This window comes from Geospiza fortis, unplaced genomic scaffold (assembly GCF_000277835.1).
Source record: "Geospiza fortis unplaced genomic scaffold, GeoFor_1.0 scaffold318, whole genome shotgun sequence".
NCBI classification, from domain to species: domain Eukaryota; kingdom Metazoa; phylum Chordata; class Aves; order Passeriformes; family Thraupidae; genus Geospiza; species Geospiza fortis.
The window spans coordinates 1,648,838-1,670,823 of NW_005054371.1; the positions used below are offsets into that span (position 1 = coordinate 1,648,838).

At 41.8% G+C, this 21,986-nt stretch overlaps 1 protein-coding gene across 1 annotated transcript in view; it reads right to left on the reverse strand.

Annotated features, from left to right (window-relative positions):
* Positions 1 to 7,924: 7,924 nt before the first annotated feature.
* Positions 7,925 to 21,986, reverse strand: part of COL4A4 (collagen type IV alpha 4 chain) — a 60,580-nt gene continuing 46,518 nt past the window's right edge. Inside the window, exons 37-47 of the mRNA XM_031060030.1 lie at positions 20,081 to 20,152; positions 19,169 to 19,297; positions 17,247 to 17,354; positions 16,570 to 16,725; positions 15,841 to 15,939; positions 15,525 to 15,533; positions 13,967 to 14,098; positions 11,863 to 11,979; positions 10,963 to 11,151; positions 8,898 to 9,184; positions 7,925 to 8,290 (exon numbers count right to left, since the gene is read on the reverse strand). Of these exons, the coding sequence (XP_030915890.1) occupies positions 8,027 to 8,290; positions 8,898 to 9,184; positions 10,963 to 11,151; positions 11,863 to 11,979; positions 13,967 to 14,098; positions 15,525 to 15,533; positions 15,841 to 15,939; positions 16,570 to 16,725; positions 17,247 to 17,354; positions 19,169 to 19,297; positions 20,081 to 20,152 (1,562 nt within the window). The 3' untranslated portion in view covers positions 7,925 to 8,026. The remainder of the gene's footprint in view (positions 8,291 to 8,897; positions 9,185 to 10,962; positions 11,152 to 11,862; positions 11,980 to 13,966; positions 14,099 to 15,524; positions 15,534 to 15,840; positions 15,940 to 16,569; positions 16,726 to 17,246; positions 17,355 to 19,168; positions 19,298 to 20,080; positions 20,153 to 21,986) is intronic.

The following is a 21,986-nucleotide window of genomic DNA, read 5'->3' on the forward strand; positions in this document are numbered from 1 at the left end:
GGGTTGGCCTGGATGGCCTTTAAAGGCCCCATCTAACCCAAACTATTCTGTGAGTCCTCAGCAGGATTTTTGCCATGAAAGCCCCCATCAGTCAGTTTTCAGGGCATTACTGAGAGCAGAGGTGGCAGATGAATCCCAAGTGTGCTCTGTTGCACTTGGTCTCTTCAGGGACAAAAATTTAGGGCAGTTACCCAGGTAAGTGTTGGACCTTGCTTCTTCTCTGGCCCTGGTCATTGCCTGACTGCCTCAAGGGCTCTTGGAGCAGACGTAGCTTTGTATAAAATATTTCAGTATCTGCAGTTTGATTCCTTTGTTGTAGGAGCTGTGATTTCTTGTGAGTTGTTTGTACTTCCTCTAAACTCTGTGATCAGGTACCATGTAAGAAATTCCGCTCCCTAATTAATCCTAATCAGCAGACTTGTTAATGGGCACATTCTTGAAATTTAATGGTTGAATGACCTAACATATTACTGTTAATAAGTAAGGGTTTCTCACAGCCCAGAATTAAGATGTGATGAAAGAACTGTGTTTAGCTTTTAAAATTCTTTTCCCTCTTCCATCTTGTCTTTAAGCACAGGCAAATTCTGTGGTTTTGTGTCAGTGTGCTGATTTCCCTGGCAGCACCAGTTCTCCTAAAGAGAAAAAAAAGCCCCTTAAAATACCAAGAAAACAGTATTTATATAGGCATATAGGGTGTAGCAGGAGATAGTGAAGGGACTGGCCACTTTAGGCCAGCAGTTTTTCTTTTTTTTTTTTTTTGCCTGTGGGACTAAAGTAACTTTCTCTGGCCATCCCTTGCTCTGTTTAATGATGATACCCCTGTGTGCTGAGTGTATATATGCTGTTATACAAAAACAGAGAACTGCTCAACCTTTGAAACTGCTGCTTCTCTTCAGAGGTGCGAGGGTAGAGATGGCCCAGCATGGAAGAGTGAACAGTTTGGAACAGTTTGGATCCAGCTGCCCTCCCTGCTGCTGGGAAGGGCTGGGAATGGGGATTGCTCTCATTTTCCCCTCTGATTCCATGGCTGGGGAATTGTGCCCCTTTTGGTTCAGCACTGAGGGAATGTGGGTTGTGCTTCCACACAACAGCTGGCAAGCAGATCCTGGTGTTTGTGCTGTGGCTTCTGGAGTGTGCAGACATGAAGGACAGAATCATTGCCTGGGTTTATTATAAGCTTCTCATTGTTCCCTATATAAAAAAATGGTTATTTCTTACTTGTTACCAGATTTCAGAAGGCAAGAAAATATTAACGCTTCTGACCTTTCAGTTGTAGGAGCTGCTTCTGAAGGAGTGTCAAGCTTTCTAAAAAGTCTTGCAATAAATTCTGATACCTATTTATTCTTTCAGGAGCTGGGAAAACTGGAGAAACTCAGTTTTTCACACAACTCTAATATGGTTTGGGCATTTCTGTTTATATGATCCACTGGGATGGGTAAAGCAATTGGTTAGTGAAAGAGCAGATCAAGGATACGTATGATGGCATTCTTCTGCTGCATGAGAACAGCAGTAAGCTCAGCTCTCTTTCTATTTACCAGCAGAAATTGGCCTAATTTGCAGCAAAAGGAGTGCAAGCAAAAGATTTCTAAACATGTAGGTAGTGAACTTTCCAAATAAGCTAGAGATATTCCAGAATTTCCTTCTTCTGTCTGTTTGCAGCTGGTTAAACAGGTACCCCTTCAGGGCTGTTGGGCAGGCCAGCAGTAAATGTGCTTGCCTTGATGCAGAATGTTGGTTTAGGTCTGGTCCTTCACCAAACCATTCTTTCCAGGGATCATTTGAGAGAGATTTGTGTGCAGCTACTGGATTCTGTGAATCCCTGTCTTCCTTCCTTATGCATGGAACAAGTGAAAGAACAGCCCCTAAATCCATCCAATATTAGTGAGTATGGAATGACCTCTTTGCTGACTTAAAATTATAAAGTATTTACATATGAAGTTCTGCGAAGGCTGTTGTGACATCATCTATGCAGAGATACAACCTGTCTGTAGCCAAAACTTCTGTAACATCTGGTACCATTTATTGCATCTATTTCACTTTCTTACATACATCTTAAACATTCAAGCACAATAGAATCACAGCATTCTAAAATACTAATTTTTTTGTAGTTTTAAAATGCAGATGTGCAGAGTCAAGCAGACTACAGCTGCAACTGCCTCAGAGTAGCCATTTTTAGGTTTTTTACTTCCCATCAGAATTTAATTGATTTCTGCCCATGAGAAAGTTTACTCTCCATTTCAATGAAAATACCCCTTTGTAGTGGTGTTTGCCATGTACATGGAAGACTAAATTCTGGAAAAGTTCTTGTTTTCCTGGGTACTGAAACCTTGTTTTGCCAAGCTGAACCTAATGTCAGTTTGGAACTTGAGTGCTTCATTCCAAATCTTGCTAGAAACCAATCAGGAGTAACACATAGGGACACAGCAGAGAGTCTGTAGGGTGGTACCTTACTGTGGGTCTTCCATTAGAACTTGGTTGGGATTTTGTCTCACATGTTCTGCATTTCTAATTCAGTGAATCTGTGAAAAACATTTAAATATGTGGAATTTCAAATCCCACGAAGCTCAAGCCTGTCTTCTTTTGTGAAGCACTGGGGCCAGTGTGTGGTCAAGCGCAAGGTGAGCTGTGCTGTGAGGTGTGTGAGCTGCCTTACATGGAGGAACTGTCTTTGTTGGACAGGTTCACTCCAGAATGACAAATATGGAGTTGTTTTTACTTTGCACTTATAAAATGTCACCTTTAATTGAACTTCCAGTACCTTCTGGAACATCTGTATGAAGTGACTAGGAAAGGGGAAAGCTGTTAAATATGAATATGGAGCAGCATCTGTTGGAGTGCTTGCTGATGGGGATTTTTTCTCCACCTGGCTAGTTTTCCAGATGGTTCAGGTGGGCAGAATTTCAGCAGCTGTTTTTGTTGTTTGGTCAGTTTAAAATGCTGATTTCTGAAATCAGATCCAGTCATGAAATAGATCCCCAGTTTGATGAAGCAATTGCTTCACCTGCTGACAGAATTTTTTTATTGTTTTGAAGACTGATGGGTTCTGTCCTTGCTTGACTGCTCCTCCTCACAGCTGGCTTTGAAGGGATCCTTTTTCTTGCAAACAATTGTTCCCCATTACAGCTCCTCCCCATGGCCTTGGATGGTTGTTTTCTGTCTTGCTCAGACAGTTCTAATGCAAGTCAAGCCTTAGAACAGAAGTTCTCATCTGTGCAGCATTTGGCTGTGGATGGCCACTGAGTGGAGTTACAAGTTACTTAAGGATTGTTTGTAAGGACTTGGAGTCAGTCTGGGACATCAGTGTGAGGTGGCCATGTGGAATAACAGAAAAAAACTCCCAGATGGCTGTGGTTTGTGTCCTGAATCTGGATGAAAGTACAGGTCAGAGCATTGCTGAGGGCTGCTGGTGTGGCCCCACACACTGTGCTGGAGGGCTGGCACAGTCCCTGCAGGCTGGCCCTGTGTGCCCAGAGCAGGTGTAGTGCAGAGCACATTCAGTCTGCTGCAGAGTGTGCTTTAAAGCTTTAGGGGGATCCTTTCCAAACAAGTGAGCTGCCTGGGTTAATGGATAAAAGGTTTGCTTAATAGTCCCTGCAGGCTGGCCCTGTGTGCCCAGAGCAGGTGTAGTGCAGAGCACATTCAGTCTGCTGCAGAGTGTGCTTTAAAGCTTTAGGGGGATCCTTTCCAAACAACTGAGCTGCCTGGGTTAATGAATAAAAGATTTGTTTAAATGGTTAATGGATAAAAGGTTTGCTTAATTTGCCTTAAATACAGGCAAAAAATGTGTGGACTGTAGGAATTCTGGGGTTTCACTGTTGTGATACTACTTTTGTTTTCCTCTGGTGCTCATGAACAAGCCAAACTCGGAAAGAGGTTTTTTTTTGGTTAAGAGTTTACCCTGAAAGAATCCCTGGACCAGTTTTGCTTAAACTTGTTGCACATAATAGTGTGATTCTGGGAATGATCTATGCCAGTGCAGGTACTGCCACAAAAGGGCTGCAGCCTACAGAGGAACAGTGTCAGCACAGGAAGAGAGTGAGAAGGAAGGTGCAGCACAGAGAAGCCACTTTGTACCTGGAACAACACCTGTCCAAGATGCTTCTGGCTGCCCCCTGCCTCACTGAAGGGTCTGATGGCACTTGCTGTGGTAACAACAGAGCAGAGCAGGGCCTGGAGTGAGTTGGCCCTGGGAAACTTGGAGGAAAGGTATGTTAAGGTTTGTCAACTTTTCCCCCAAAATAATAAATTTAATTCCCTGAGCTGAGTCTATTTAGCCCCCAACAGTGCTTGGTAAGTGACTTCCCCATCTATATGCCCACCAATGAGTTTTCTTGCTCTTTCTCCTCCTGTTTTCTTTCCTGTCCTGCTGGGGGGTGAAGCAGCTGAGCAGGTGTATGGCTGCCAGCCAGGGCCAGCTCCCCACCCTGACAGCTCTCAGCACATGACAAGCAGGGACCTGGGGCAGCAAGGCCTGGCCATGGCCCCTGCACTGCTCCTGTGGGAGGCTGTGTCAGCTCCCAGGCCCCAGCCAAACACCACCTCTGTCTGCAGCTCTCTGCTGTCCTCTCATTCTGATACCTGTTCTATGCATGTGGATTGTGGACTCTAAAGTTTTGCTTTAGTCTCTCCCTTTTGACACGCTCTGTATACACCAAAACAATGACATTCAAGAGATGTTTTCAGTATTGGCCTGTGCATCTCCTTCCTTGTAATGAAAAACATCAAATGAAGCAAAAATGGCCACATTTCTTGTGAGCAGATCAGGTTTCAGGCCATGCAGTGTTTTCCTTCCATTTGTTATCCTCTAGAAATCTTGATGCACAGGGATGTGGGGGACAAGAATCTGCTACCTGCCCTGAGGATTTGCCTTGAGTTAGAACCAGGACCTTCCCTGTGTCCTGGCCGTGGTTTGCCAGGGTGATAGACAAGCAAATTTCATTAGAAATCACTGGATCTGAATTTAATCCCAGGGCAGTTCACACCAAATGGCTCCAATTTCAGTGACCTCCAAGTGCAGCCAGCATCATTTTCTGTGTTGCTCTTAATATCCTGCCTACTGTTGAGGATAAAATTCTTGACTGGGCCTGCACAAGATCCAAACTCTGAACTGCCATAGTAAGGGTAATTTGGACTTCAAGGGCCAGCACAAGGCCATTGCTTTTTGGAGTGTTTTTACTCTTAACAGTTTCAGTTATGCCTTTTCACACTTAATTTCATAAATAGGATCCCTATGAATAATTTACCAATTATTTTTCTGCTTTTAGTCACGGGACAAATGATTGCAGAGTTAAAGCATCTGCTGCTTTATACTTTGATCTGTTTTACTTGCTGTGTAATATTAAGCAATTTATCTGCAATGTAATTTTCAATTAGTACAATATTTCTGACAAATGCCTTATGGAGTTAGCTGAGCATGGAACAGAAATTTGCACACTTATGAAATATCTGACCTATCAGTAGTAGCTTAAAATACATTTCCTATATATGTTCTTACAGACCATAGTAAAATGGAACTGGCACAGTTGCAAAAACTCTGCATAAAAATGATACACAAATATGGGGGGTTAGTGTGATGTTTTTAAAGGAAACAAAAGAGCAACATGGTAAAGTGCTGTGAAATAGCCTTTTTAAATTATTGGTGAGGCTTTTTGCTGATGTTTCGAAGATTTTTTGGTGCATTTGTTCAAGGTAGGTGAACACAGATGCAATTCTAAAAACCCTTTTTATCCCTTTGTTTTCACCTTGTCCCTATGACCTAGTTTGCAGTAACAAGGTATATAAGATTTTGATTGTTGTTTACCTCAGTGCAGTTCATACCAAAAGCCCTGCTTTGCTTTCCAGGAAAGCCCCAGCCCCTCTCCAGGGTTTCTCACCTGAAAAGAGGCTGCAGATGAGTGAGAGGAGCTGGTGAGCACTACCAGGTGAGGCTCATAAACCAGACCTCAGTGTGGAATCAGCTGAATCCACTCAGGAAATGGGGCCATCACCTGAGCCACTGGTGTTTGTTCCTGTGCCTGTGAGCAGCAGCTGCAGCTCCCTGCCCTGCGGGGCTTTAGCTGAGGCCTTTTTGGGAGCACAGCTTGCACACCTTGGAGAACAGGTGGCCTAAGCACTGGTGCTCCTCTTCACCCACTGCTTTCTTCCCACAGGAAGCTCCTGAGCTGCTCAGCACCTCACAGAGCCGAGACTTTGGCGTTTATGTCAGGCTGGAGAGCTGCTCTACCCTGCTTGTAGGATGCTGCCTGAATCAGGAGGGGATGGAATTCCTGCATACAGGTTAATGGCAGGGGGTGGCGCCTGCTCCAGTGTCAGATCTGCCAGGTGCAGTTGGGATCACCCGGGAGTGATCTGAGGTGTGCCCTGTTCCAGCAGGCACAGGACCAGAGGGAAATGTTCCCTGGCACAGGTGGGAATGGCACATGCCCCAGGAGGGCTCCTGGCCCTTGCCCAGGTGAAAGGGCAGAGTCAGTTGACCACCATGTAAGCGCAGCACATTGGAGAGCACATTTTGTTGGTTGTGTCAGGAGGAAGTTGCACAGTCAGATGTATTTACACTTGACTGGACTTATCCTCCAACTGTTTTATTTTCCTCTGGCTGAGTTTGGAATGTCTGTCTTTCCTGCTCTTTGAGTTTGTGTATCCAGCTTTTAAATTGGCTGATCAGCCTGTTGTACTCGTGATGGCTTCAGAGGCAGTTTACTTTGAATTAGGACCCTTGGATGAGGATTCAGTTTCCTTGAAAATCCTTTTGCTGGGGGCACTTCAGTGAACACAAATTGAAATGAAAAGGGCTGGAAAAAGCATTTGATTCCATTCTAGTAAAATGTAGCTAATTTAAGTGGTAAAAGGGGCATTTGTGGCCCTTCTGCACGTGATGGATTCTCCATTTGTAATCTGTGTTTTCAGATGTTTCCCCATGATATAGAACCATTTAATAGTTCTGGTTTTGCAGATGAATGAAGGAGGTACAAATGTGTTTTCATTTTTTCAAAAGGTGATTAGTTCTTTAGGGTATGAACATTTTTGCAATCAATGCTTTAAAAAATAAAAAGGATCTTCAGAGCTGTCATTCCATAAAGATCTTAATGGTGATGGTTCTTTTTTTTCGTGGTGTATTTACAAACAAAGAACCAAAGAATGAATGCAGTTTATTGTCCTAACACTTTTTATATTCATCACTCAGATAAGTTCACCCATTTTATCACCATGTCACTGTTTCTTTTCAATTAATATTAGAAATTGCTTTGTTTCTTTGGAAACTTGGATTAGAGTTTAATAATTTAATGTAACTGCTCTTAGAAATTAATTGTAAATATAAATACGGGTTTTCAAGGATTTGTTATCACAGCTAATTTTATTTTCTGACATAATCTCCTGTTAAATGGATTTACAGCTTTTTGTTACTTATGAAAGCCCAATTAACAGTTCTTTCAGTTTGGGTCAGTACTGCAGTGGTAAAAGACTTTGATCTTCATTGTTTTTATTATTAGATTATTTTTTAACCATTACATTTTCCCCTTCCCTCAGAAACAGCAAGTGCAAAGTTTCTTTAGCTTGGGAAATTCAGCTACAGGGTTTTGACATTTATATGTTCGCACATTTCTATTGATATGGATAAATATTTATAATATGCCATGTAAATGCACATATTCTTCTGGCTGCAATGCCGTTTCTGACAGGAAATCCATTATCTTGCACAACAGGTATGGTGTTCTTAGTCTTCCCAGCTTGACTAAATCCTCCAAGCTCATCTTGTTCCCTGTACTTTACAGCAACGGACTCCAATGGGACAGAGTTTTTTCTTTTCTTAATTATTTTACATGAGATTTTACTGCCTGTGGATGTGTGTACATGGGTGGATGAGGCTCAGCACATCCCTCATCTGTGTCTCATTTTTCCATTCCAACAAAGAACAGTGCTGCACACCTTGACACAGATTCAAACACCAGGTGCTGTTTAAACCTTTAGCACATTGCTCATCCTTCCCTAAGCCTCTCTCTGTAGCTGCCTGTTTTTGCTTTGCTTTTTAGCCATGCTTCAGGCATACCTGGCATCTACTGATTTTCTTCCTCTGCTCTTGTCCTTCTTTAAGAGTCCCTGACAGGGGGGCTGAAGCAAACTGCAGCTCAGGCACCACGGTGGTCAGCCAGAAACTGTATTCATTAGCGAAGAACTGACACGTTCCCCGCTGGCCCTGGCACTCGATGAATGGTGCTGATCTGAAGTCTTCCAGGCAGCTTCCGGGTGACATAAGGGACTGTCCACCACCCTGGTCACCAGATCCAGTGTGCTGGAAAGAGCAAAGAGACAACTTGGTAACTGTGCATGAAAACTAGGTAAATGATGTTCATCTGTCTTTTTCCCTACTTGATTTTAACTGTGCTGGTTTTTGTAATCTTATATTGGAGTAAGATTCTCTTGCTGGAGAAAATTTTAATTTGGTCTGTAATAAATTAATCTCAAAGTCTAGAGCCAGCTCACTTAACTTTCAGGTATTTATCGAACTGAAGGAAGGAGTTGTCTGGGTTGATTCAGAATGATGCCATTATCCAAACTACTGCAAATGTAACTTGAGGATGGCATTAAAAACACCTGGAGCTCTAACTCTAAAAATTATCTTTGTACATGAAAATCCCATTGTTTATTATAGACAAGGAGGCAAAACCTTTGTTATGTTAAGAAATGCATATCTTAAGTCTCTGAGTACAGTATATGTAGCTACAGCCAGGTTCTGCAATTTGGAACTGACCTTTGTCTTGTTTCTTGTGAATTTTCCTCTTTAATGTTTGTTAGACATTGAATAATTTACTTTTCAGAACTACAAATCTTTGAACCTCTAGAATACAAAAGCTGGATGAAAGAAACATATCTATATAATGATGCACCGACTTTCTTACCATCAAAAATGAGTATCCTATCCAAAGGCTCCTCCAGTTGGGTGGGCAGGGGGGAATGGACTGGTCCTGGCTGTGCAGTGCCACAGCCTGTGCAGGGGCCTCACACACAGCACATCTGCTGATGTAGGGCTGGATCTCCTCCTCAGACAGCGGCGCCGTGGGCAGCGGGGCCGCGCTGGCCAGCCAGTAGGACTTGTCATTGCGGCTGGCATAGTAACACACCTGGTTGATGTTGCAGTAGGCAAAGGGCATGGTACTAAACACAGGCAGGCAGGACCCTGCCAGACCTGAAAATAACAGCAAGGGATGCCAGTTATTTCACTTCCTAGGTCAGTTGAAAATTGTATTCTGACCAATATTGCTACAAAACTATGTATTTTAGCAGGATTTAGGTAATGCACAGATGTTAAACCTCCCAAGTTCTTTACCAAAATGTCTAAGTGAAAAACAGAGACCTATTACCAGTACGTATCTTCCTTTGACCAGTAATATTTAATTGTGTCAATCTGATATTTAAACATGATGTTGTAGTTTGTCACCATGAGAAACAGTTATGATAACAAATTTCTTAGCTGTGCCAACACTGAAAAATAAACTAGGCAAGAGGTGGCGGCTGGTTTAAAAGGAGATCAGCTATTTACAAACTCATTAAGAGCAGTGAGAAACCAAGTGACAATGCTGATAAATAGAAACATTTTTGTGCAGTATGACAAGCCGTTGCTAGCAGTCCATTAAGCTGAAATCCCAACAGCTATCCTACTGACTTCCAGAAAGGTTTCACAGACTCCCAAAGTGAAATAAAAGGATTGATGGATTTTGCAGAGCCAATCCTGCAAAATTCTCATCAGGCAGACATCAGTGGGAACCAAGAAGTGACCAGTGCATACTTCTGTGGTGAACTTCTTCCAGAACTGAATTTAGAGCAGTTTCATGATGGCCTATTGAGTTAGCAATAATCTCTGCACAAAGTTCTGCCTTGAACTTGGTGTGTGAAGTGTTATTTCTGTAATGCCTCCAAACCTAAACACCTTCATTAAAGACATGTGACATTTCTGTACAGAAGCCAGTTTTGTTTATCACTGATAATATTCCATGCCAGTACTAATGAAGGATGGGGAGCAGCCTGAGTAGGAAGAATGCCTGCAAAATCACACAGGATTTTCTTTGAATCTTATTTTCACTGCTGTTATGAGGCATTCTGTTAGCAACTGGCTCTCCTGGGAAATGCCAGACACACAATAGTGGAAACATTCTGAAACATCACTGCTATTCTAAAAATAGCTCTTTTTATTGCTCTTTTAAACACTTCTTTTTTGTTCAGCTTATTAGGTCCTTGATCTTTCCTCCTCAGAGACTTCTCTGACTCTTGTATAACAAGTCAACAAGAATTTAGGAAACTTTTTCTGTGCAAATTGCCACCAATCAGTTCCTCAGGCTGCAAGTCAGGCAGCTTATTTATACATCTTATTTTAGTCAGAATTGTGTAAGACAGGGAAGAAGTGATCCAGGGCACCAAAAGGAGCTGTCTCTGGAAGGAATTTGGCTTTGGCTTTTCCAAAAAATATTAGCTTCTGACTCTGAAAAGCACAGGATTCTGCTGTACACATGATGCATAATTTACTTGTAAAGCTTACTTATACTGCCCAACTGTACTTACCCAACTTAACTAGCTCTTTCCCAGTCTGTGTCTACAGTAAAAAAGGAGCAGAGCCTCCAGGGAGTTATTTCAGAGTGGCCAAATAAGATTTCTGACCTAGGAAAATCTCTCCAGTGACTTCAAAGACAGCCTAAAATGAGCTAGGATAAGTGAAATAAACCCCTCATCTCTCCAACTTCAAGTCAAAATTATTTAGAAATACTTTTGCATTCAATTGCAGAGCAGCAGAAAGCCCTTTTAAATGGGTGACAATAGGGCAGGATAACCAAATTAATTATAATCAGTGTAAATTAGTGTAGAAAATAAGTAGCTGACAGTTTTATAGCTTGCTCCATGTGACTTGTCTTTCCTTGCGTAGATAACACCATATTATCCCTTAGCTGGAGAGCAATTATGTACAATACATACCAAGATCTTGATTATGGGCTTTTTCTTGTCCCTCCAGGTACAGCAGACTATAGCCAGCCCATAACTTTGGCATCCCCTGTGGGCAGAGTGGTTCTCTGTCTGACTGACTGTGAAGGACGAGCAAGAATCCACTTGCAGATCTAATTTGGGGGCCTGGTTGTCCTGGGACACCAGTCTGGCCAGGTGGACCTTGGAGAAAGGTAAAAAATTTACTTGTATAAAATACGAAGTTCACACCTGCTATGTGTAAATGTTCAGTAAGAGGTTCCCAGCTGAATATAATACAACTTCAAGGCTGTCCTGGGCAATAAAGATACAAGCAGACTTCTGTAATCCTTCTTCTGGGAGAGAAATGAACTAGATTGCCACTGAATGCTTGGCACTTGGCTTTTCTATTGTGCCTCTGTCTTGTGCTGTATAGATTAGGAAATGAAATGAAGTGGGCAATGATTTCCCAGACTTACTAGGATGAACAGAAGGTTTGGACTGAATTTGAATCCTTGCAGTAACAGTCGATGCCCCTTGCTCACATATGTATTAAACCCTTAATTTATTAGAGAGCAGTCACAGGTAAAATACAACTTTAATTACTGCCAGACAGTTGCCCCATTAGCTCTGGCTCAGAGGTGCATGCCTATTGATATATTCTGTGTGACCATGGGTGCTTAATTGCCTTTCTGCTTAATAATGGATGCTGAGATAAATTTTCTTCCAACAGGTCTTGTTATGAAATCATTCACAAATGTCACTGTCAATGCTTGAACTGAGAAGGGGCAAGAGGTGTCATGGAATCTCAGGCTAGAAGTGGCTGTATCCATGTGGGAACTGGGGGAGCAGAGAGAAAACTGAGTCTGTGCATCATCTCACACATCTCCCCCCAAAGTCACACTCTATTCTTACCTCGTGGCCCAGCATATCCTTGCTCTCCTCGGCTCCCTTGGTCCCCTGGTGGTCCAGGTGCCCCAGGTAACCCATCTTGACCTGGCAGGCCATATGATCCTTCTTCACCTTTTATGCCTACATAAATACAAAGTATGTGCTTTTCCTTGGCTGCGTTTAAGGTTCTGCATTGTCCAAACACAAAGGGCAGCAAAATGGACACCAGGACAGGGAGGTGCAGAACTGCTTCTGCTGGGAATTCTCTTCACCACTTATTCACCCTGTGACCACAGCAGTAGCTCAGAGGTATGACTTAGGAACAGCAGCTCCTGATAAGGTTTTCCATCCTCTCCAGAGATCTTGTGTGATTTACAGTTGAAATCAAAGCATTCCCCAGTAAACATTATCATGCAAGCCTTGTGCAGAATTGCCATGAGGATCTGCACCATGGAATGAGCTGTAACTCCTCCTGAGGGAAGCCAAGCTGTCAGCTTGGAGAAGCCCATTCAGCAACGTCTTAGAACCCATAGTGAACTCTCTTTGAAGTAATGGAGGTATTGGAATACTTAGAGAACACAGAGGGAGAACTAGACATTTTTAGGCTCCTGATGGCCTCACTTTTTTGTATTTCTCACATGTCTATGCACTTTATACATTAGGGAGGAAGGCGTGGCTGTGACAGTAAAAGGTACATCCCATGTAGTGTGCAGATAATGATGGGCCTGTTCACTGGCTACCTAAAACAATCTGAATTGAACAAAGTAATACTTATCACGTATTGTTGCACTTAGAATGGTTTTCCCCTTTTGATGATTGAAGTTTTCTGATGAGGGTGTTTCTCTAGCACCCACCACAGTTGTTTCTCAGTAATGGTGTTTCATTCCTTGCAGACTTTGTTATTTAACCTGCAGACTGAGGTTCAATTCAAGGTTGTCTCACAGCATTCAAACTTCCCCTTATTACTTTTTACTAAGAAAGTCTGAACCAGTCAAAAAAAATTAACAGCTTTTCTATGTTTGTTGCAGTTATTCTTCCAAAGCTTAAGCACATTGAGGGGTTTTAACAAAATCCATTGCTTTAGCCAGTAAAACTTACAGTTTGCCTTCCAAGCCAGGAAAAAATTGGATTCTCCCATCTTAATGAAGGAAAAAGCATTACTGTTTCTTTATTTCTTTCATAAAACCAATGCAAATATGTGTATCACTGTATCACCTGGTTTTAAAAAACCCTTAATGATGTGTATAATGGAAACACAGCTGTATAACCCCAGAAACCCCTTTTAGCTGGCTAATCAACTAAGATAGCTAAAACTAGAGAGTTAACTAAAAACTGCATTGTTTCCTTTCATGCTGCAGGGAATCTCCTGGGAGACAATCATGGAGTTTTTTCCTCTGGACCCAGAGCAGCCAACGCAACAAACTTTGGTTTCCCAAGTAGGAAATACCTAAAACCACACAAGGGATTCCACCATTAAACTGAAGACACTGCAATACAGCCTATGCTGTGTTTCTGTGAAGGTGGCCTCTCTTTTAGGATCACCAGTACCAGCATCACCCTTGTTTTCTTTTCATCTGTCAGAAGAACATTTCGGTCTTTCATCACTTCCTTTTAAGATCTCTTTGGTCAGTTTCCTTTGGTCGTAAATTTTTCGTGTTGTAACAGATAAAGACCTCTATTTTAGGCACTTCCGACTTCAGTGTCCTCTTAGGACTTTGGTTAGCAGAGCTTTGGGATTCATTATTGCTAGATTTTAAAGCATGTACATTTTAAACATCCTCCAAATAGGTCTAAACCACAGGGCTGGTTTGAGGCATTGCTTTATAACTTGGTGGGGAAAAAGGAAAAATACTACTTAAAGAACTTTTTTCTCAACAGTGTCTCATGCTTTTGCCCTGCCTGGCCTAGGAAATGGGAATGTAGTTCAGGCAGGCTCAAACAGCCTGGTTCAGCTACATTTATCCATCATCCTCAGCATTAACCAGCCCACTATGTACTTCTGGAGACTGTTAGTAAGTGTTTAAGGAGAAGAGAGAGGGTAAAACACAGAGAAATAACTGACACTGACCCTTTTCAACTTGTCTAAATGGCTGAGAAGAACATCCAAGCTTTCAAAACATGAGCTTACCTTGGGGTCCAGGGTGGCCTATTGGCCCTGGTAATCCTACAGAGCCATCCTCTCCTCTTTGGCCTGCTTCCCCAGGAGGCCCTGGGATTGTAGGGCATGAATCATCCACTTTCCCTGGCTCACCAGGGTCACCTGGAATGTGTAATGGGAAAGTGAATTGCAAGACTGGCTAATAGTTCCCGTGCAAAAAGTCAACATAAATGTTAGCTGATTTGGGTTTTCAAGAGTGTTCTTTAAGTATTTTAACATCTTGAATAACTGAGTCCTACTGTTCTAATATTACTCTTAGTCTTTTAGCACAGTATTAGCAGTGTGGCAAGGCAGTGTTAGCAAGTGTATGTTAGCTGGTCTGTGATCTTTGCCCAGGTGGGCAAGAAGGTCAATGGCATCCTGCCCTGTGGCCTGCAGGACCAGGCAGTGATCATTCCCCTGTGCTCAGCACTGGTGAGGATGCACCTTGAATCCTGTATTCAGGTTTGGGCTTCTCACTACCAGAAAAACATTGAGGTGGAATGTGTCCAGAGAGAGGCAGTGGAGCTGGGAAGGGTCTGGAGCACAAATCTGGTGGGGAGCAGCTGAGGGAACTGAGGGTATTTAGTCTGGAGAAGGGTTAGGAGAGACTTTGCTGCTCTATTACAGTTACTTAAAAGGAGCTTGTAGAGAGTCTCTTCTCCCAAGTAATAGGAGGAAATGGCCTTAAGTTTCATTAAGGGAGACTTATATTGGATGTTAGGAAATACGTCTTCATGGGAAGGGCTGTCAAGCCCTGGAACAGGCTGCCCAGGGAAGTGGTGGTGTCACCAACCCTGGCGGCATTGAAAAGACGTGTAGATGTGGCACTTGGGGACATGGTGGAGGGGTGGCCTTGGCAATGCTGGGTTAATGGTGGGATTTGATATGTTGAAGGTTTTTTCCAACTTAAACAATTGAATGATTCTACATTTCACATATTTGGTATACAGCTTCGGTCTTAATGTGCCCCAAACTGACTTGAGTTAAAGCCTAAAGTCTACCTACCCAGCTTCAGTGCAAACACCTTAGCACATGGAAAATTTTGCAGTAGTTTGCCTATTTTGTTTCTGCAAAACCATCAACAGGCAGGCCAAAAAGGCCAGCCCATGACAGCCATTTGAAGTAGTAATAATAATAATAATAATAAAGAATAGTCACATTTTATATATTGAAAGTTACTGGCAGCTTTTGCCTGTTTGCATTTTGGATCAACATTTAGTCAGATGGAAAGTGCAGTGTTTGTAGTAATCCAGAGTCAGGATTCAAGCTTTTGCTACAATTTTGCTTAGAAAGCATCTTGTGTGAAAACCAAAAAAAAACCAAATAAGAACTAGAAACAAATGTTTCACAAGTCTAATTGACATCTTAGCATGAGAGTTCTCAGCAGAGCATTCTCATGACATTGGTGCTGTTTATGTGAAATATGTACTTATAGCTATGTCCTACTGTTCCTAGAAACCACATCAAGGATACCTTCTAATAAGAGCTGAATGTTTCTACATATAAGAGAGCTCCCATGAAAGCAATAATCAAGTCATGAACTTACCTATGAAACCTGAAGGATTTGAAAAATGGAAAGCGGATTGTGGCCATTGAGGTGCAGGTGGAAGCAAGTTTCAGGCATGTAAATTAAGAGTAAAGAATGGAGTGAGAACTGAAATCACTTACATGAGGTGACATTAGAAACAAATAGTTCAGAAATTTTTAATCAAATGAGACATCATTTAAGTTGGCAACTGCAGGGGTCTTTTTTCTGAGATTTTTTAAATTATTTGCATGCAAGTTAACATTAGTATGATTATATATGAATTGAAGGATCACAGTTAGAGTTGAATGACACTAAGCAACAGGTTCATAAGTACCTGTGGGACCTCTGGGACCAGGTCTTCCTGGAAAACCTTGGTCTCCTGGTTGTCCTAAAGCACCAGGTGGACCCTGTGGGCCATGGATGCCCGTAGGACCTGGAAATAAAACCAAACAAAAATAAAATGCAGTCTGGATGCTTGGAAATCCTCAACTCTGTTGTGCCACAGAAAAAAATACACATTTCTTCTTTCTCCGGTCTGGATCTGACTTATGACTTTTCTTTTTGTAGACATTGGAAGTGATTGGTGTAGATGGGATTTCTCTACAGTGTGTGAAAGAAGCAGACTATCTAGCTAAGAATTCATAGTGTAGATTTCTGTTTTCAAACTAAAGAATCTGTTGAAAGCTCCAAGCTATTGCTAAGGGGCAGATGTGAGACTCAGTTAGTTCAAACTCATCTGCATTTTCCATAGTTTCTCAAGACCGCTGAAGAGGGGGTCACGGTTTGCTTATCTGGCAGACTCAAATGTTTTACTGCCTTATTCTCAGAGTGGCAGAAGTGTCTTCCAACAAGCTGTTGTGAAGCAGTGCATGTGAATCTGTCTCTACTCTCACCTTCTACCCCAACCCTATTGTGCCTGTAGGTAACCAGGAAGAGCTGTGGAATGTCCAGCCTCCACCCCTTCTGCCCAGCTCCATCTCCAATGGCCACCCGTGGGCACAAGGCTCAGTCACAGGGGCTGGGAATAAATGCACACAGAACTTAAAAACATCTCTGACCATACCCTTTGGGCCTTCTCTTCCTTGGCTCCCTGGAGGGCCTCTGGCTCCCTGCTGTCCTCGTGGCCCAGGATTACCTGGTGCCCCTTGAACACCACTATCACCTGGATCTCCTCGCACAAAGATCGTCTCTCCAGGAGGACCAGGATTCCCAGGATCACCTATGGAAAAGGACTTTATTCTTAATGTATGCACAAACATCTAAAAATAGCCAAGTTCTGCTGGTGGTTTTTTTTTTTTTTTTTTATTTTACTCTAGAGTGTTTTGTTTGGTTTTTTTGGAGGGATTTTGTCTAGGATGTAGGACAGCCCTTGCATATTTCTGGAACTACTAGTGTTAGCCTTTGTCCAAGGAAGACAATGACAAGAATAGTTCCCAAAGTTAAATAACTTTTGTGCAAGCACAAGAGGCAGCAAGTTACTGGTACATTCATTGAAATACTGTTTCTCTACATTTATATCTTATAGCTTTATTACTGTGTTGCTTAATGTGGAGATCTGCATTTTGTCCTTGGTTGGTTATCCACCTAGTGTTCACTTCTCTGTGTGTTCCCTGAGGTAGTGATGGGTTTCTTTATTCCCTATGCACTTCTATACGTTGTTTCACAGACGGTAACCCTGTTATTCTTAGTAGTCACAGGGGTTTTTTACATGGTAAAAGTTGGTATTTTTAGTTTTAATACCTCTGATGCCGTCTAAACCAGGTAATCCTTGATCGCCTGGAGGACCAGGGGAGGCACTATCAGGAGATCTTCCCATAGGTCCAGTGGGTCCAACAGGTCCTCTTTTACCTAAGGGATCACATTAAAAAAAATAATTCTGAGGTTTTTCTTTTTAGATTACAGGCAGAAGTTAGTAAGTAAAAGAATGCTGACATGAGAAGTCATGGAGGTAATGTATGGTCACACTTGTATACCAAACATACCAGTCCCCAGGCTAATGAGGCCATCTTGTCAAAGTGAAAATATTAATTATCTTTTTAAATTTTTAGTTCTTCCCATAAAATCTGTGTAGCCTGAAGAATACATCATCCCATGTTGGCACATTGCCACAGAGAGCCACGTTTTCCTGAACTCCAGCAATGGGAGAAATAGTAGCAATTTAGGTAAGTGGGGACTATGAAATGATTTTGCTTGGGGCAGGATAAGTATTCACAGATTGTTCCTAGCAAAAGGGAGTTACACTGATTGCTAAAAACCTCAGTGAACAAGATGAATTTACTACCCTTAAATGCATTTTTCCCCCCAGTCTTTAATCTGAGTTTTTCCACACTAAAACATTTATGCCCGTACTTGTGACAGGCAGAGTTCTCTGCACAACACTTTTGAACAGTTGCAGCTTGTTAACATGTGAGTTGCATTCTGTTGCCTTCTCTTTTCTACAAAAAAACAAATCTAGTTTCTTCAGTCTTGCTTTTGACCCCATCCTTCCATTTACTTTCTGGTGAGTTTTCTCTTACTTGTCAAAGCTGATCACAGCTATCAAAGACTTTGCCTATCCTTTGTCAGACAGTGTTAATACATCTCTGACTTAAACCTGCTCTTTTTTCCTCAAAGCACTATTCTGTTGACTCCCCTAGTTCACAAACTAGTAACCAAACTAAGAAAAATGATTGTGTCTTCATCTTAGAATAATTCACCTCACCAGATTTCATCTCCTGCTATTTTTCTTCCATGCGTTATGTGACTGTGGCAAGGTCTGGCAGCGTAAAGCTGATGTCACTTCTAATCACAGAGTTGCTGAGGCTTGAGTGGGTGAGTGGGTCTCTGGAGACTTCCTAGACCAGCCCTGCCCTCAAAGCAGGATCAGCTAGAGCAGGTTGCCTCAGGCTCTGTCCAGCTGGCGTTTGAGTATTTCCAGTGACAGACACTTCATAACTTCTCCAGGCAACTTGTTCCCATATTCAATTCCCTTCACAGGGAAAAGAAAACTTTTCCTTATAGTTAAGTAGAATGTTCTGTATGTTAATTTGTGCCCATTCCCTCTTGTCCTCTCACTGGATATCACTGTGAAGGAACTGCCTCCAGGTCCATCCCATCAGTATTTACAAACATTAATAAAGTCCTCCTGGGCCTTCTGTCCTGGAGCTAAAGCAATTCCCCCTCTCCCTCTCTCTCCAGTTTCTTCACTTTCTCAGTGGCCCTTCCTTAAACACTTGCTTTTTCCCATTTCTGTGCAGTTCCCATATCACCAAGCTCTAAAATAACCACTGCAATCTTGTGAAGCAGTTCTATCTTGCAATTACATCAGAACAGTTGTTAGATTCACTATAGTTCTGGGACTGCCAGATCTTCTGCACTCTTTTTTCTTCAGGAATTTCTTCCAAAGTGGCAACCCTACCTAGCAGTTCTCTGAGTATATTCAAGTCCATAATTGATGTCCATAATTTTCTATTTTCATTCTTTCCTGTAACATAAACCAGAAATTCTGCAGTCTCTGTATCTCTACCTGAAACATCAGCGTGTTACAACAGAAGTGGTTTTAGAGGAAGAATCTTCTGAGTAATGTCCATATTAATCACAGTAAGTGCCTTTCGAAAAAGAAATTAACTATGAACTTAATTTCTACACTGCAGAGCAGCACTTTGGAGAAAACCTTTACTTACCTGGAAATCCTGGGAATCCCCTTTCTCCAGGGGGCCCTGGAATAGAAATACCAGGCCATCCAGGTTCACCTCTGTCTCCTTTTGGTCCAATTTCTCCTGAGTATCCTGGGGGCCCTGTCTCACTCTGACCTTTGTAAGAAAACAATTATGTACATAAAGCTTACAGCAAGTACAAATACAGATGTGCAGAACAGAAATACCAGTTGCAGATGTTCCTCCTTGCAAGGGTTGCCTAGTGCTGTTTTTCTGGTTCTCTCTTGGAAGCTGGATAGAGTTTTGTTGAATCTGGCCCTAATTCATCACTTTCAAAGAAAGTAATCTTTTTGCTTGAATGCTCTTCTTCGGGGGTTATTTTGTATGGTGTCATTATTGTAACTTGAAATGTAAATTGATTGCATGGTTCAAAATTTAATTTTCTATCAGCATATATGTGCAATCTTTAGATAGATTATAAGCATTGTTTTTTAACAGTGCTTCAAAAGCACCTTTTGAAAGTTGTGAATACATCAGCATGAGTGAAATCCACATTCCTCTTGAGTTTGAGGCACAACTCCCATGGACTTTAAATGGAGCTGGGATTTCACAAGTCTCCTTTTAATTTGTTAGTTTTATCTTTTTCATATTTAAAAAAAAGAGACTTGGCTCTCCTTTGAATCGTCTGCGCTGAACTTTTTAATTTTATAAACAGCCTTGAAGCATTCCAACAAAACTATGTGAGTAATGGAAGTTTGAAAGTTTTCCCCACAAATAACTGCAGGTGTGCCATTAAGCATACTTTAGATTCTGTTTGAAAATTTGGTCTGAGCCTTAATGATATCTTCTGGGCAAGGCAAACATCAGAATAATATGCACTTTTCCTTGCACATTCAGTCATGTAGAAGATTTTCTGTTCAAGTTATTTCTCATCTTTACCTGGAGCTCCTGCAGAACCCTTTTGACCTTTTAGTCCATCCAGTCCAGGCAGTCCAGGCAGTCCAGGAAGACCTGAGAGATGTTACACAGGGTATGACTGACCAACAGTCCTTTACAGTCACAATTAAAAATCAAGCCTTTTTTCGATCTGACAACACATTCTGGATCAAGATGGGGTATTTGCTGAATTCGATTGCTGGCAACTGCAGATGAGATCACATTGCAGTGCAGGCTTTTTGGAAAGGCAAATGTGAAAAGTTTAAAAATTGTAGTCATAATACAGTTTCACATCAAAGCAATCAGAAAACAGCTTTTAATCCTTTAGGTACTTCCATCCTGCACCTAGCAGCTTATGGGCTAATCTATAGAGAACCTTCTGTCTATGGCTGGACTGCCACTGCTACATGTGGTTGCTACTCCAAAGTTCACTGTGCTACCACTTCATGGCCTCTGATGGGGATGCAGACACTACTTAAGATACCTGTAAAGTTGGAGCTTCTTTACAGCTTCTGTTCATAATAGAAGTGCAATTTACCTAGCAGCAAAAAGAGGCTAAATTTCCACCTGGCTTCTTTTCTCTGGTCCTGCAGATTTCACACAGAAAACTATGCTTTTTTGCATCACTCTATTAGAAAAGCTCTTTGAACTGAACAGCACAAAATCTTTGAAGACAGCAAATCTGTAACTGAAACCTCTGGTGACATATGGTAGTATATAGAGCAGCTGTGCCACTAGTGATGTTCACTACTAGCACTGGCTGAGTATTTGTGGTAGTCAGACATAACTTTTGCTTTATAACTTGTGCTTCTTTGAAAATTGCTAAAACACAATAAATAAAACAATAGATGGCACATTTTAATCAATTTTTAAGAAAGTTGAACTAATCTAAGTTTGTGTTTGTTGTTTGCAGTTGAGGGTCAAAAATATCTCCATGCCATCAGTGGTTTTTAGTTCCTTGGTTGTATAGATAAACTACCAAATGTGAGAACAAACATTTCCTCAGTGCAGACAGCAGTCTGTCTCCTGGTGATAGTAACAGGTCTGGCAAAACTGATGGGTCATTTGTGACAGGTTTCAAAGAGGTTTCAGACCCTGAAACAGAATTAGGATGCCTCTTGCTCCAGAGAGGGACACTGATCATCAAGGAGCTGAATGATACTGTCAGTGCCTGTCCCTGTTCCACTTCTGCTGTTCATCTCTGCCTCCTTTCCTTCCCCATCAATTCCTCTCCCTGCCCTGCAGGATTCCCAGTCCACTTGCAGTGGGTTTTTCCCACAAGTCTGAATTATCTGTGTATGTGTCGCCTTTCCTCTGGCTCCTTCCTGGCACAGAAGATGTAGGTTCTCTGTTGGATGCCTGTGCTCATCCCAGCATGTCCTGCAGCTCACCAGTCTGCCATGTATCCAGAGCAGACATCTTGGGACAATTTATTGCTCTGCTTAAGCACATGAGAATGGATATATTTTTTAAACTTTATAAACTGGTCAAATTTGGCAAGGACAAATTGCTGTAGGAACAGCAACACAAATACCCTTCATCAACTGCTTCACCTGCCAAATTTAAGTGTCCCTAGTTCAAAGATGGGCCACCGAGGAATGAAAAATAAAAAAGCCCTAGAGTTCTCTAATAGGCACACCAGAAATTATAATAATATAGCTTTGTTCTCAGAAACTGTAGAATTATTTTAGTTAAAATTTAACAAAGGATGAATTGCAAAAAATAAATCCAGTGCGTAGCAAACACCAGTCTGGAAAAATTTTAAATCCCACAAATTTTTTGAAAACCGGCAAAACACTGATAATATACTCTCTGTGGAATCCACGTTATAACATGGGATACTAGTAATCTGACCTGTAATATCTTCTATGACCTTCATTAACTGTTCTTTAACTTTTCTTAATATTCT